The following is a 14,915-nucleotide window of genomic DNA, read 5'->3' on the forward strand; positions in this document are numbered from 1 at the left end:
CAATGGGATGGGGCGAGGTGGAGCTAAGTGGCAGCCTGCCCCGCCTCCTCGCATTGATGGCTATGGACAAGGGGCGAGGAGAGGGCTGTAGCTTAGCTCCGCCCATGTCCCACCCCTTGTTCATAGCCATCAATGGGAGGAGACGGGGCGGCGCTTAGCTCCGCCCCCGCCCCCTTCCATTGTATAGAACGACCGGGGAGGAAACAAGAGGTGAGCCTGCAAGGGGAGGAGGAGAGCAGAGGGAGGGAGTTTAGCAGCCACGCTGCTAAACTACCACCTACGGCCACTGCTATGGGCTCACATAGGAGCCCATGCAGCGGCAGGCATATTCCGGCCCAAAAAAAAGTTACAGGACTTTTTTTTGGGCCCTACGTAAAAACGCCGGGCGCTATATTGGCCTTGCCGGGCGCTTTTACGTCTCAGTAATATGCCCATGTGATCTGATGTATTGGAATCCAATGCCTCAGATCACAGCGCATATCGGACGGCCATGAAAACACTGGCCAATATGCGCTCACGTGAAAGAAGCCTAAGTATGTCCTTGGGTTTTCAAATTAGTTGTTTATTTGAGCCCGAAAATAACTTTCTCTGACGCAGACATGAAACCATCCTTGGCTTCATAAAATTAGCAAAAAACTTTATTAAAAAGATTAGCTAGGTGAGCTGCAAACTAGAAACAACACGGACAGTGGCACAACGTCTGGCAAACCGTCTCACAAATGCCAGGCAGTACAATGCTGGAAGCACACAATGTCTTTTCTGTTTGGCGTTTAGGAGGTTAAGTACCCTCCATCCACAAAGAGGCAGGATCCGGTGGTCATGGCGCTCTTGTCGCTGAGCAGGAAAAGAATGCTATTTGTGACATCATCAACCTCTGGGGGAATAAAAAAGGAAAGTTGTAACAGGTGGAGGCAAATAAAGCAGGGGTCCAAAGAAGGTGCTTTAACAAGAATTAGTTACTAGAGAAATTCTATACTTAACCCCTTCCTGTAAAATTGCGTACATGTACATCAAAGAATGTCTTAACTGAAGTATGCCCCACATGTAAGAGATAGTGATTACGTCGTGCAGAAAGCCGGAGAGCCCAGCAAATTTAAAATCTGCCTGTACCCAGCTATCAAAGATGGCCGTGTGCAAGGAGATGTGACCGTGGACCGCTGTATGTTATCCATCGGATAACAGTGATCATGGAAAGTTAAAAAAAGTAAAAATAAAAAGTTTGAAAAGTTAAAGTTTCATCTCCTGGAAAATTTAAAATCTCCTTGCTCCCGGCTACTAACAGTCATCGAGAACGGCCTAGTTGAGTGGTCCCTGGGCATGTGATAAAAAGGTAGCCATCTACAATTAGGCCGGTCTCACACAACCCGATAGAAATTGTAAATTCCACATGTGTCTGATCCGTGGTAATACGCGGATCAATCAAATGCATTGGATTACACTATTTCGCTCACATTAACGTTGGAATTACGTAAGCCACTCGCAGAAAAGAGAACGCAGCAGGTTCTATTTTACCACAGATATCCGCAGCATAGAGCCTATTGTACTCCATGGTAGCGGATATACCCGCAACCCATACGTAACTACATTGTGTACGGGCTGTGGGTACCCGCGTCATCACTAAGCGACTATGCGGGAAATGCAAACAAAAAAGAAAAGTACTGCGCATGACCGCCTGTGTGAGTAGGCAGTTATGCACAGTACATTATGCGGCCGTACACAGGGTCACAGCCAGGCTCACAGCTGGGATCCGCTGCGGGCCTCCGCAAGCAGATACCACATCCGGCCGTGTGAGCCCGTCATTATTTAGATCGCTACCTGTAATACGTAATTTATAAGAAGCCCCGGGAACGCTCGCTTTCCTGCAGTTCCAGGAGCAGCTTGTTAAGCACCTTCTGTGTGAGACCGCCGCACTACCGCAAGCTTACGAAGCCTCACAGCGCGCCACTTTTTACACCCCATTCCTGCCGCTGAGGTCACTAAATACCCCCCAAAATACATGAGAGGAGGGGGGGGGGGGATACCCGGTTTAATTGCTCCATGTGTCCATCCCTACCAGGCCCCCATAATTACAGCTGTCTTCAGACATACCACACAGTTTACATTATTAATTTTATCTAAGATTAAGGGAACGCCAAAAAGGGCGCGGAGTGTGTGTGGGATTATTTTTAGGTAGTCAATTTTTTTCCGCACAAGTGAGCAATGGGGCCTGGAATTTATTCAGTTGTGACCGGAAATCCAATTGGTGTTCCTTCCATTATAGGCCTTGCCATGCGTCCTGTAAGTAGATTGGGGCTACAATGGGTATGTTTCTGAACACAGGGCAAACAGGGGGATCCATTTTGGGGTGAAAGTCTTCATCCATATGTATGCTGTACAAAAAAACTGTTTTTAAATTGACACAATTGCCAAAAAAAAATGAAAATCGTAATTTTTTCCTTCTGCTTTGCCTTGATTAATTCAAATACTGTGGGGTCAAAATAAGCAGTACACCACTTGATGAATTCGTTAAGGGGTTCAATTTGTTAAAATGGAGTCATTTGTTTGGGTTCTTTGTCGTTTTGGCCACTCAATGGCTCTACAAGAAGGCAATGGGGCCTGGAATTTATTCAGTTGTGACCTGAAATCCAACTGGTGTTCCCTCCATTACAGGCCTAGCCATGTGTCCTGTAAATAGATTAGGGCCACAATGGGTATGTCTCTGAACAAGGGACAAACAGGGGGATCCATTTTGGGGTAAAAGTCTACATTTATCTGTATGCTGTACAAAAAAACTATTTTTAATTGACACAATTGCCAAAAAAATAAAAATCGTAATTTTTTCCTACCGCTTTCCTTAAAATAATTAATAAGCTGTGGGGTAAAAATATGCAGTACACCACTAGATGAATTCGTCAAGGGGTCTGGTTTTCAAACTGGGGCAATTTGTGGGGATTCTCTATCGTTTTGGCTGCTCATGTGCTCTACAATTGTGCTATGGGGCTTAAATCACCTTCAAGTAAAATTTCTGTTCTGAAAGCCACTGGTTGCTCCTTTCAGTTTGGGCCCCGTTGTGCATACAGACAGAAGATTAGGGCCACAGTGGGTATGCTTCTGAACACAGCACAAACAGGGGTATCCATTTTGGGGTGTAAATCCAAATTTTTATGTAAACTATAGAAAAGAAATATGTCTTTAAAATGACATATTTGCAAAAATATGAAATTTTATTTTTTCTCTTCTAAATTGCATTAATTCCTAAAAAAAAACTGTAAGGTAAAACTACTCATGACACCCCTCAGTGAATATATTAAGGGGTGTAGTTTTTAAAATGGTGTCATTTGCAGGGGTATCTATCATTCTGACACCTATGAGCCTTTATAATCTTGGCTTGGTGCAGGAAAACAAAGTGTTCCTCAAAATGTTGATAATCAAGGTTAAATTTACACGTCTCCTAAATGGTTAAAAAAAATTGAAAGTTTTTCAAATGTGCGCCAGAATAAAGTAAACAGATGAAAATATATATCTTATCAAAAATGTGTACAGTTAGTTTACATATATTTGAGATATTGCAATTGAAAATGTGAAAAAATGATAATTTTTTCAAAATTTTCCCAATTTTGGCGCTTTTAATAAATATATACACATTCTATTGGACTATTTTTACCACCTAAATGAAGTACAACATGTGGTGAAAAAACGATATCAGAATCACTTGGATATGCACAACCTTTACGGAGTTATTCTATGTCAAAGTGATACATATCAGATTTCCAAAATTTGGCTCCGTCACTAAGGCGTAAACAGGCTTGGTAACTAAGGGGTTAAAAGATATACACACCAGCAAAACGCCCCAAAGGAATATGACTTATAAAATCTGCAGCCTTCTCAGGGTCATCCCAGTTCTCGTGTCCCATTTTAGTCAGGACGATGGTAGGGTTGACGCTGTTAACACGGATCTGAAAAATATGATTTCATAAAGGGTTAACTTAAACTCTATCATAAAATGTTAACGGACATGATGTAATTAGCAGTAGCAAATCGTCCCTATTATGTAATCACTTTATGAAAAGTTTTAGGATGCTATCACAAGGCAGCAGTTCTGCCCAGCAAGATGCCAGCGGACCAACACTGATTGTGGCCAGCACCTGCATGCATCAGTTCAATCAATGACGAGGCCAGGTTCCAGCCACAATCAGCATTTGCAGAGGAGAAACACTGGCATGTAATAGCAGCCTTAGGGCTCTTTCACACGAGTGTAGCGATTTTCGGTTGCCCGTGTCAGGGCTTCTTCACACTGCAGGTTTTTTTTATGACTGTTACTTATGGACTGTAGTAAAAAAAAATGTACTGTATATGGCCTTCATAATGTTGCCCCTGGTAATTGTATAGGGCTTATAATGTATGTCCACTTTTTGAGCTACCACGCTAAATTATTTGGGAACTCTGGTATGTCCAAGTACTACTATACCATCTTAAGGTCCATTTAGACACGATTATCGCTCAAAAGATGTCTTTTGAGCGATAATTGTTGTGTCATTTACAGCACAAGATGATTGCTCAAACGTTGAGCAATCACCTTGCACTCCGGAGCTTGTTCTCTGCATCCAGCTGTTCCCCGCTGGGAGCGCCTGGGTGTCATACAGCCGAGCGCTCCGAGTGGAGGATGCAGAAGACAAGCGGGAGCCCCCGCCTGTCATACAGCCGAGCGCTCCGAGCAGAGGATGCAGAAGACAAGCGGAGGATGTTCTCTGCATCCAGCTGTTCCGCGCTGGGAGCGCCTGGGTGTCATACAGCCGAGCGCTCCGAGTGGAGGATGCAGAGAACAAGCGGGGGGCGCTTGTTCTCTGCATTCAGCTGTTCCCCACAGGGAGCGCCCGGCTGTCATACAGCCGAGTACTCTGAGCAGAGGATTCAGAAGACAAGCGGAGTGTCCCCGCTTGTCTTCTGCATCTAGCTGTTCTCTGCACAGAGCGCCCGGCTGTTATACAGCTGGGCGCTCCGAGCGGGGTATGGAGAACAGAGCTTGCCCGCGTGTAGCCTTAGGGCTAACACAATTCCTTTTTTTTTGGATAGAATACAACCTATTGTTTTCAATGAAGATAACGAGAAAAAAAGGGTTCCTGCGCTACTTTGTATGGAGCAAAAACCAATTCTTCTTTTTAAAAAAGAATTCGCAGCGGTCAGTGATAATTCATAATAAAAAACATTTATTAAGTATAGTAAATTAAGGTCAAAGCCTTATATAAAATAAGTAAAACAAGTAGATGAATACTTGCAACGTGAAATATGCGACGCGTTTCGACGTACTAGACGTCTTTCTCAAGCAAAGAAAGACGTTGCTTGAGAAAGACGTCTAGTACGTCGAAACGCGTCGCATATTTCACGTTGCAAGTATTCATCTACTTGTTTTACTTATTTTATATAAGGCTTTGACCTTAATTTACTATACTTAATAAATGTTTTTTATTATGAATTATCACTGACCGCTGCGAATTCTTTTTTAAAAAGAAGAATTGGTTTTTGCTCCATACAAAGTAGCGCAGGAACCCTTTTTTTCTCGTTATCTTCATTTCTGTGCGATCCGATCTCTTAGGAGGTTCGGATTTTTCTGGGTAGTACCTGCAGCTCTCCATTGCATTATAATTCGGTGGATTTTTTGTGATAGCAAAAAAGAAAAATGCTATATGCCTGCTTGGATACTAGGTGCTGACATGTCCACCCTAGGGTGTCATGTCTGGCGCCAGGTGAGTGAATAGAAGTTACCAACTCACATTTGAAAAGTGTTTGGCGCTCTCCCTGACTTCCTTTCTATTGTTTTCAATGGGATCATTCTCACTTTTGCTTTTGCCATGTGCATTTTGTGCGCCTAAAAAAGAAGCCGCAACATGCTTTATTTTTGTGCACATTTGCGCACCAAAGGTACCTGGGCAATTGCGCAGGAAAATCAACACATCTGAAACTAATTAAGGCTGCACAGCCTTTTAAATCACGGCGCATGGAAAGGGGAACTTCATAGTCTCCAGGTGAGGTATGACATTATGGTCAATGTATCATTAGATTACATCATCTGCTTAATTATTATTGCACTGCAAAGTTACCTTTTGGGGTCCCAGTTCAAGCGCCATAACTTTAGTTAGCATGTCCAGAGCTGCTTTACTGGCACCTGTAAACCGGAAAGCGGATGTAATCAGAGATGATAACTGCACCCAGTAGTTAGACTTTATTAAAGACATTTATGGCATATCCACAGCACATGACGTAACTTTTGGACCCCCAATTTATCTGGTGAGATGACAGCTGTAACTAGGCACAGATTGAATGGATAGATTGCCACGCATGTCCTCCATTAGATGTTTATGCTCAGAACTTAAAACTATGCCATTCACCTTGCCAAATAAGCCATTTCAGCCACCTTCATCTCACTATCCACTAATGCCGAACGACTGAAGATACTTTCCCCTCGCTTTTTAGCTCTAAAGCACAGCCGCCTACCACGAATCTCGGGGCTGAAGATTTTGTTACATATTTCAAAGGAAAAAATAGACATCCGTCAAGAAATAATCTTCCAACCCCCGAATAGTTTTGATCCCCTACCCTCCAGTACTTTCTCTGGTTCACTCATAGCATTTAACACAACAGAAGTAATAGAATCTTAGAATGGCAGAGTTGGAAGGGACCTCCAGGGTCATCGGGTCCAACCCCCTGCTCAGTGCAGGAGTCACTAAATCATCCCAGACAGATGTCTGTCCAGCCTCTGAAGACTTCCATTGAAGGAGACCTCACCACCTCTTGTGGCAACCTGTTCCACTCATTGATCCCCCTCATTGTCTAATATCTAATCTGTGTCTCCTCCCTTTCAGTTTCATCCCACTTCTTGTAGTCTTTCCTTGTACAAATGAGAATAGGGCTGATCCCTCTGCACTGTGACGGCCCCTCAGATATTTGTAGACAGCTATTAAGTCTCCTCTCAGCTTTCTTTTTTGCAAGCTAAACATTCCCAGATCCTTTAACCGTTCCTCATAGGACATGATTTGACAAAACATTGGGACAAACCAATCTTTAATCTCCACTTCATCACTAAACTTCTGGAACACTTGCCCTCACCTAACCAATTATATCTCGGATAACTCTCTTTTCAACCTCTTACAATCCACATTTTGCACCCATCATGTTCGCTCTCTACCTGAAACCAAAGTTTTCAAAAACTTAACTTGTGTTTTCGCCATCTACTAACCTACTGAAAACTGATATTTTCATTTCAGTCTAGGGTACAACCATATCTCCTAAGTAGCAGATTTACTGTCTTGGGGTCATATTTAACTCCAGTCTTTTCGTAACTCCCTATATGCAATGGCTTGCATGCTCATTTTATCTACACCTTAATATCTCCAGAATGCATTATTTTTTTATTGTTAGTAAAATGAATATAACTCCATGTTCTATCCTCTGCGCAGCCATTTTGTGAGCAAGTAGCCATCTTCTGTGTCAATTGTTTTGTACTTTTCCTTTAACAACATTAGCTAAAATGTATTGAAGAATAAGAAAGGACCTCGATAATTAGAACATTCCAAGGCCCTAGATTGAATGTCTCGGGTCATTGTGCCCTGTTCTCCTGTCTTTCTCTAAAATTGTTTATAATTAAAGTACATTTTGGAGAAGTTAATTCTGTAGGATTCCACTGCGTCTGTGCTGCTTTTCCTTCAGCAATTAAAGGCTAATGCCCACGGCCGAATTTCTGCCGCGTTTCACGTGGCAGAAATCCGCGGCGTTATGCTACAGCTATAACGTTCACTCTGCGGAATTCTACAGCGGAATTCCGCAGCGTAAAAAAAAAAAAGCGCCATGTTCTAATTGGCGCAGAAAAACGGTAAGCACAGTTAGCACAGTGGACGTATCGCATGATTACGCGTCCCCGCCCACTGCCGGCCGTGTCATCCGGCACTGCCGGCACGTCACGCGCAGTACTGTGCATGCGTGCTAGCTCGGCAGGCGGGACACACAAGGCAGATCTGGGGAGGTGAATATGAGGTCTTTGGGGAGCGCCGTGTGGGACTCCGGTGCGATATTCCGCCGGTGGAGTCCGTCACGGCCGTGGGCATGAGGTCTTAGATGTTAAATTCCTTATCTTGCATGTTTATGTTTCTTTGACCAATGGTAATAAATGAATTATTATAGATTAGAATTATTGTAATTAGATGACGTGCCCCTATAAAACCTTAGGCCTATCAATCAATAAACAGATTACTTTGGTTCACATCTCATGCTGTGTGGTTTATTGTTAATATCCTGAGCTCAGCTTACCTCTTACATTGAATTTGGACCCCAAAAGCATATTGTATGGCAATTATTGATTTTTGCATTAACATTTTACAGTGTATACATCAAAAATTCCTATTGTTGTCCCGATCCATTACTGACTTGATTACTGCAACTTGCAGATAATTGTTTTTTCCCTTGCTAATGTCTCCCCTCCCCAATCCTTCCTGAATGCAGTAGCCAAGTATCCAGTCACTGCACTTATGCTCACACCCTGTGCCAGCCACTGCACTGATGCCTCCAACCTGTGCAAATCACTGCACTGATGCCTCCAACCTGTGCAAATCACTGCACTGATGCCTCCAACCTGTGCAAATCACTGCACTGATGCCTTCACCCAGTACCAGTCACTACAATGATGCCCCCACCCTGTGCCAGCCACTGCACTCATGCCTCCACCCTGTGCCAGTCACTACACTGATGCCTCCACCCTGTGCTAGTCACTACATCAGTTGCCCATCCACTAAAAAACACAATTCAAACTCATTACTCTCATCCACAAAGCTCTCCACAGTGCTGCACCTCACTATATCTCCTCCTTCATCTCTACCTGTCACCCTACCAATGTTCTCTTTTTTGCTAATGACCTTAAACTAAGTTCCTGCTTAATCCGAACATCTCAATCCCATCTCCAAGAGTTTTACCGAGCTGCACCTGTTCTCTGAAATGCGTTACCACTGACAGTCACGTTACTGCCCAACATATACAGTTTTAAGCGTGTCCTAAAAACACATCTCTTTTGGAAGGTCTATCACATTCTCTAATCTAACACTTCTCAATTTACCCTCCTTTTACATTTCCTCTCAGAACTTGACCCCTTTAATGATACTGTATTCCGCACACCCCATACACTCTACTGCACTTTATATCTGTATCACTGGCATAACTATAGGGGATGCGGTTGTACCCGGGCCCAGGAACCTTAGGGGACCCATAAGGCCTCTCTTCTCTGTATAGGGAGCCCAGTACTATGAATAAAGCATTACAGTTGGGGGTCCTCTTACAGGTTTTGCATTGGGGCCCAGAAGCTTCAAGTTACGCCTTTGATCTGTACATATACTGGCATGAGACTTTACGTATACTACCCTATTTATATAAAAGATGGCTGTCTTAATGTATTTAAAAAAAACCTTTTATCTCTTGTTGTTCATATTTCTTTGTAGTTTGCAAACTCTTGCGAGCGGGACCCTCACGACTGTCGTTCAAATTGTTTTACATGTCTGTTCTGTACCTTCTGATTTATAAAATGCTGCAGAATATGTTGGCACAATACAGGGCCCTATTTACCCCTAGGCACTGGAGGTCCAGTGCCAAGGGTGGCTGCTCCTGGTGGAGGCTCCAGGACAGCTACTTCAAATTATTATTTTTTCATATGTTTTAACCCCTTCCAGCCGAACTTCCTAGCAAAACTACCGGTGGAGGGGGTGAGCAGGGAGTTTACAACTACACGTACAGCACAGTAATCCCTGCTTCTGTCATCAGCATGGATGGGTGGGTGGACGCTGCTACAGGGATGCACAAAAAGCAGAAGTAGAGAAAACCGGAGGAGGGTCCCGGATGCACACTGGATTCTCCGTGCTTCACTGCTGCAGCACCCGCCCGTACGTCTTCCAGCCCATGCTGATGACAGAAGCAGGGATGAGTATAAGGTAACATCTGTGCTGTCAATGTGGCCTCGACCACCCTATCCCCTCACTCTCCCTCCGCCAGTAGTTACCTTGCAAGTCTGGCAGGGAGGGGGTTAAAAGGTAGGAAAAAATAATTAGGATATTTGGTCAAAAGTATTAGCCAGTCAAGTTTGCAACAAAGCGGCCACCATTATTTGTGGAAGTGGTCAGGCTGGAGACACAGAGGGACCACCATTAGGGAACATTTATATGTTATTTAATACACTATATGATTCTGAGGGTTCCCTGACATCTGCAGAAAACAGCGCTGTGAAATAATCCAATTACAGACAGGAATGGAGCCATCCAATTGTACTGTGATACGGACACCTCCTTGGTGTTGGTTTTTATGTTTCCATTCATTTCTATTTTATTATAGTAAACTGCGCTATTCTGTCCTCCAAATAAAACAGAAACTAATGTAAACCTTGTAAAATTCGCAATACAAGTGGATGGCTCCATTCATTAGCATTTGGGGATTCCTTGACAGCGCTGTTTTCTACCTGTGTTACGGAACCCCTAATCACAATCACATAGCTTATTAAATAAGGCTGTTTGAATGCTTCCTTACTTGGGGAGGGGTTCAGTGGCACAGAGGGACCACAGTTACTTGAGAAAGAAAGGCCAAGGACACAGAGGGACCACAGTTACTTGAGGAGGAGGGGACAAGGATACAGAGGGACCACAGTTACTTGAGGAGGAGGGGCCAAGGACTCAGAGGGACCACAGTTACTTGAGGAAGAGGGGACAAGAATGCAGAGGGACCACTGTTGCTTGAGGAGGATGGGCAAGGACACAGATGGACCACAGTTACTTGAGGAGGAGGAGTCAAGTACACAGAAGCACCACTGTTACTTGAGGAGGAGAGTCAAGGATGCAGAAAGACCATTCTTACTTGAGAAGGAGGGTCAAGGACACGGAAGGGCCACTGTTACTTGCGGAGGAGGGTTCAAGGACACAGAAGGACCACTGTTACTTAAGGAGGAAGGTCAAGGACACAGAAGGACCACTGTTACTTGAGGAGGAGGGGTCAAGTACACTGAAGGACCACTGCTACTTGAGGAAGAGGGTCAAGGACACAGAAAGACCACTTTTACTTGAGAAGGAGGTTCAAGGACACAGAAGGACCAGTGTTACTTGATGAGGAGGGTCAAGGACACAAAGGGACCACTTTTACTTAAGGAGGAGGGGTCAAGAACACAGAAAGAACACTGTTACTTGAAGAGGAGGGTCAAGGACACAGAAGGACCTTTGCTATTTGAGGAGGAGGGTCAAGGACACAGAGTGACCACTGTTACTTGAGGAGCAGGGGTCAAGTACACAGAAGGACCACTGTTCCTTGAGGAGGGGTCAAGGATATAGAAGGACCACTGTTACTTGAGAAGGAGGGTAAAGGACACAAAAGGACCAGTGTTTCTTGATGAGGAGGGTCAAGGACACAAAGGGACCACTGTTACTTGAGGAGGAGGGGTCAAGAACACAGAAGGACCACTGTTATTGAGGAGGAGCAAACACACAGAGAGACCCCTTTTACTTGAAGAGGAGGGGTCAAGGACACAGAGCGAACACTGATACTTGAGGAGGAGGGGTCAAGGATACAGAGGGACCACTGTTACATGGGGATGGGGACAGGAGCACAGTTACTTGGAGAGGGGAGTAGGAGCATAGAAGGACCACTGTTACTTGTCAAGTGTCAGAGGCACAGAGGGGCCACTGTTAGGCTCTGTTCACACTAGTATTAGCGATTTCAGTTATTCTGTTCCATTTATGCAGCCGAGAAACAGAAAAAAACCTGAAATAATTAATTTGGTTTTCCCTTCATTGATTTCAATGGGTTTAAAAAAACAGAAAGGTTTCCCGTTTGTTTCAGTTCTGTTATGTTTCTTTTTTTCCATCTTAGTCACCGTATAATATTATTGGTGGTATTATTTAATCACGATAGGTCAGTGTTAACTTAGTTACAGTATGATGGCGGTATAGAGTCCCAGCCTTTAATAGGGGCATAATCAGGCTTAGTGCCTAGAGCATTATAAGGAGTAGGTTATACTACAGTGCTTACAGTAGACACCAAAATTCTTCAGTGCTGATCTCGATATTTGGCTGGAGACATTGACGATGGAACCTGGCACACCCCGCTCAATCATCTGACGGACCACCATCTGATGGCAGAGACAATATGATTATTAGAAATTACCTGTTTATTGTCAACCATACAAAGTAATATTCTGGTTCATGACCTGTTATAGGTGTGTTTTACCTGTGATACAGCGATGACTGCTCTTACATTAATGGCAAAACACCTAATAAGACAAGACATATTATGTAGTTGACCTTGAGAATGAAGCCTACAGGATTAAGGAAGCCACAAGTTTATACTTAGTATAGACATAGTACTTCTTAAAGTGAAACTCCAGTAGTTTCCTACTGTTATTTCTAAATATGGGCACCTTCCTGCCCCCTGATGAATAATTTGGCTCAAGTATGATTTAGTTCTTGCTTTGTAGTACTTGGCATGCCCAGTGGATGACAACTCTAGATCTCTGCTCCTGCTCCCAGAGCCACATGGCTGCTAGCGCCCATGGCCATTCATTATAGTCATTATTATGGTGGCTTTGAAGGGACCCCATTTTTTGCCCCCACATAGCACTGATAATGGTATGACAGTTAGTCCAACACATTAGATTATTGAGGTCATCAATTTTTAGTAGTTGGTATAGTTTGTGTTGTCATTTAAACCACAAAGTCAGTACCATTTGGCACTGACATCTAAGCATAATCACCTGAAAATATGGGACTTATATAATATGTACAGCATACTATACCACCAGGTATAATTGATACTCATATAAAGCCAACAGAGGCATATTTACTTAGACTGGCATTTTATATGCTGGCCTGAGTAAACTGTGTGCCGCGGATTGTGTGTGCGGGAAAACGCCCACAACATGTTCCATTTTAGTGCGGGTCTCCCGCGGGGATAGCTCGCGCAGGCTTCTATTAAAGCCTACGGAAACTGTCCGGATCTGCGGCACACCCGCAGTTGAATTCCTTCTCTCCGACGCGGGAGCACAAGAGAGCAGGAGTTCAAAAGAAAAAAAAAGGGGGCACGGCGCGTGCGCGCAGCCCGCTGCCGGCGTGCCGGGCACATCCGCCGGGCCAAAGGAAGAAGATCCGGCCGCGACGGAGGGCAGATCCGCAGCGTCTGGACAGGTAAGTAATGCTTATTTTTGACCTCATGTCCGCGGGAAAGGAGGGACCAGCTGCGGGATTCTGCATGAAGAATCCGCGGCTGGCCTGATTTTTCCCATGGACATGAGGCCTAACTCAGCAGCCAATGGAACCCACTGCTCTTCATTTCCTCATTAGACCACCAGAGATTATCAGATCACTGGACCATCAGGGTTTGGGTAAATAAATGGACCATGAATTGTATAACAGTGTAACCTTGGCTAAGGCTTTGTATGACAGCATTATAACACTAGTTATAATTTTGCATAATGTGTGGCTGTAAGCAGTAGGGTTGGTGGTATTTACTGTGCATATGACAAACAAAAGAGGAGTAACCTTTTGTCCCACAGCAGCACAATGATGGGGTATTCTGCCCTTGTAGACTGGTAGGACAGATGGAATATTTAATTAAATCAAATAAATTTACATAATTGATCCCACCCCCTACTACCCATGTAGGGGTAACATACCTCTAGTTTTCTTTCTGTCTTGTGCAGGTAGAGAGATGAAAAGCACTTGTGCCATTCCAGCTGCTCTTGCTTGGGAGCGGTTTGTAGTGTTGATAGTGTTCCTAGTTTTCAGCTGTCAGAGATTTCTGCAGTTGTTTTACGTAATCTTTATCTTGGAAAGCATTGGTAGCTGAAGTCTTTAGTCCGACATTGGAGCTTTATGCTCCCAGCCTAGGGTAGAGCTAATAGCGCCTTGTGACTACTGTTTGCTATGTATTTTGGGGCCTGCTCCATTGGGGTGCGGTCTTACTGGTCACATCTATTCACTGTGCAGGGAGACTGTCCAGATGTGTTAGCGCTAGGAGCAGTTCAGCACTAGTACACATGCACTGGAAGTATCATGGCGGAAACAACATGTCAAAAGGCATGTTGGATTGTTCTCCAGAAGGGATGTGCCAGTGCTGGGTTCGGCATGGACCAGAAGTGTGTCACTTGCGCTTCTGGTCGCATTCTTTGTAAAAATAATATAGAAAAATGGCTTCCCTAATCATACAATGGCTGCACACCATGGTAGGATAGGAGAGACAGAGATATGCAGCAGCACCTCCAGTCTGGATGGTAGACTGGAGGCTTGATTAGCCTTTGAGTCAATTCTCAAAGTAGGGTGCTCTCATAGTATTTCTGGCCACTGGCTCTTTGTTGAGCTTATTTTTGTGTTGTATGTCTATTTGTGTATGTGATATTGTGTCAGCGAGGCACCTCGAGTTTTTAAATATTATGTATTAAAAGTTACGTTTTAAGGAATACACACAGTGAATATTTCCAAAAGGAGATAGATAACAGGGACCATACTCTGTGTTCTGCACAGGAAGCGGAGATTACATTGAATTCAGCCAACAGCCCGTGCGAGAACAATGGAGCTGTGTGCAGAGCTCAGACCACATGCTGTGCTCTGCAAACAGCTCCCGGAGTCCCTTTTACACGCAAATGAAGCTAATAAAGTGTTAATGGACATTAGTTTCTATTAACACTTTATATAAAACGATCGCTAAAACTGTCAATCTTTCGAAAGATTGTCTTGGCGTGTAAATGGGCCTTAACATATAGGCCTAACAACTTAACATAATGTCCATCAAATCATATCTGCAGGATGCCATTTTATGGAGTGACCTTCCCTGTCCAATTGGTGGTTCTCAGACTGGGTCCCAGTGTAAAATGGCCACCGAGTTCAGCAATTCACAGGTTTTTCTCTATTTCAGTCATTCCCACACTTGTG

The 14,915-nt window shown here is 44.0% G+C and overlaps 1 protein-coding gene across 1 annotated transcript in view; it reads right to left on the reverse strand.

Moving 5' to 3' along the window:
* Positions 1-620: 620 nt before the first annotated feature.
* The window catches only part of LOC136587483 (L-xylulose reductase-like), a 34,660-nt gene continuing 20,365 nt past the window's right edge, over positions 621-14,915 (reverse strand). The window contains exons 4-8 of the mRNA XM_066586072.1: positions 12,220-12,262; positions 12,022-12,121; positions 6,078-6,142; positions 3,818-3,935; positions 621-874 (exon numbers count right to left, since the gene is read on the reverse strand). Of these exons, the coding sequence (XP_066442169.1) occupies positions 771-874; positions 3,818-3,935; positions 6,078-6,142; positions 12,022-12,121; positions 12,220-12,262 (430 nt within the window). The 3' untranslated portion in view covers positions 621-770. The remainder of the gene's footprint in view (positions 875-3,817; positions 3,936-6,077; positions 6,143-12,021; positions 12,122-12,219; positions 12,263-14,915) is intronic.

Source organism: Eleutherodactylus coqui, chromosome 13 (assembly GCF_035609145.1).
Source record: "Eleutherodactylus coqui strain aEleCoq1 chromosome 13, aEleCoq1.hap1, whole genome shotgun sequence".
Taxonomy (NCBI): domain Eukaryota; kingdom Metazoa; phylum Chordata; class Amphibia; order Anura; family Eleutherodactylidae; genus Eleutherodactylus; species Eleutherodactylus coqui.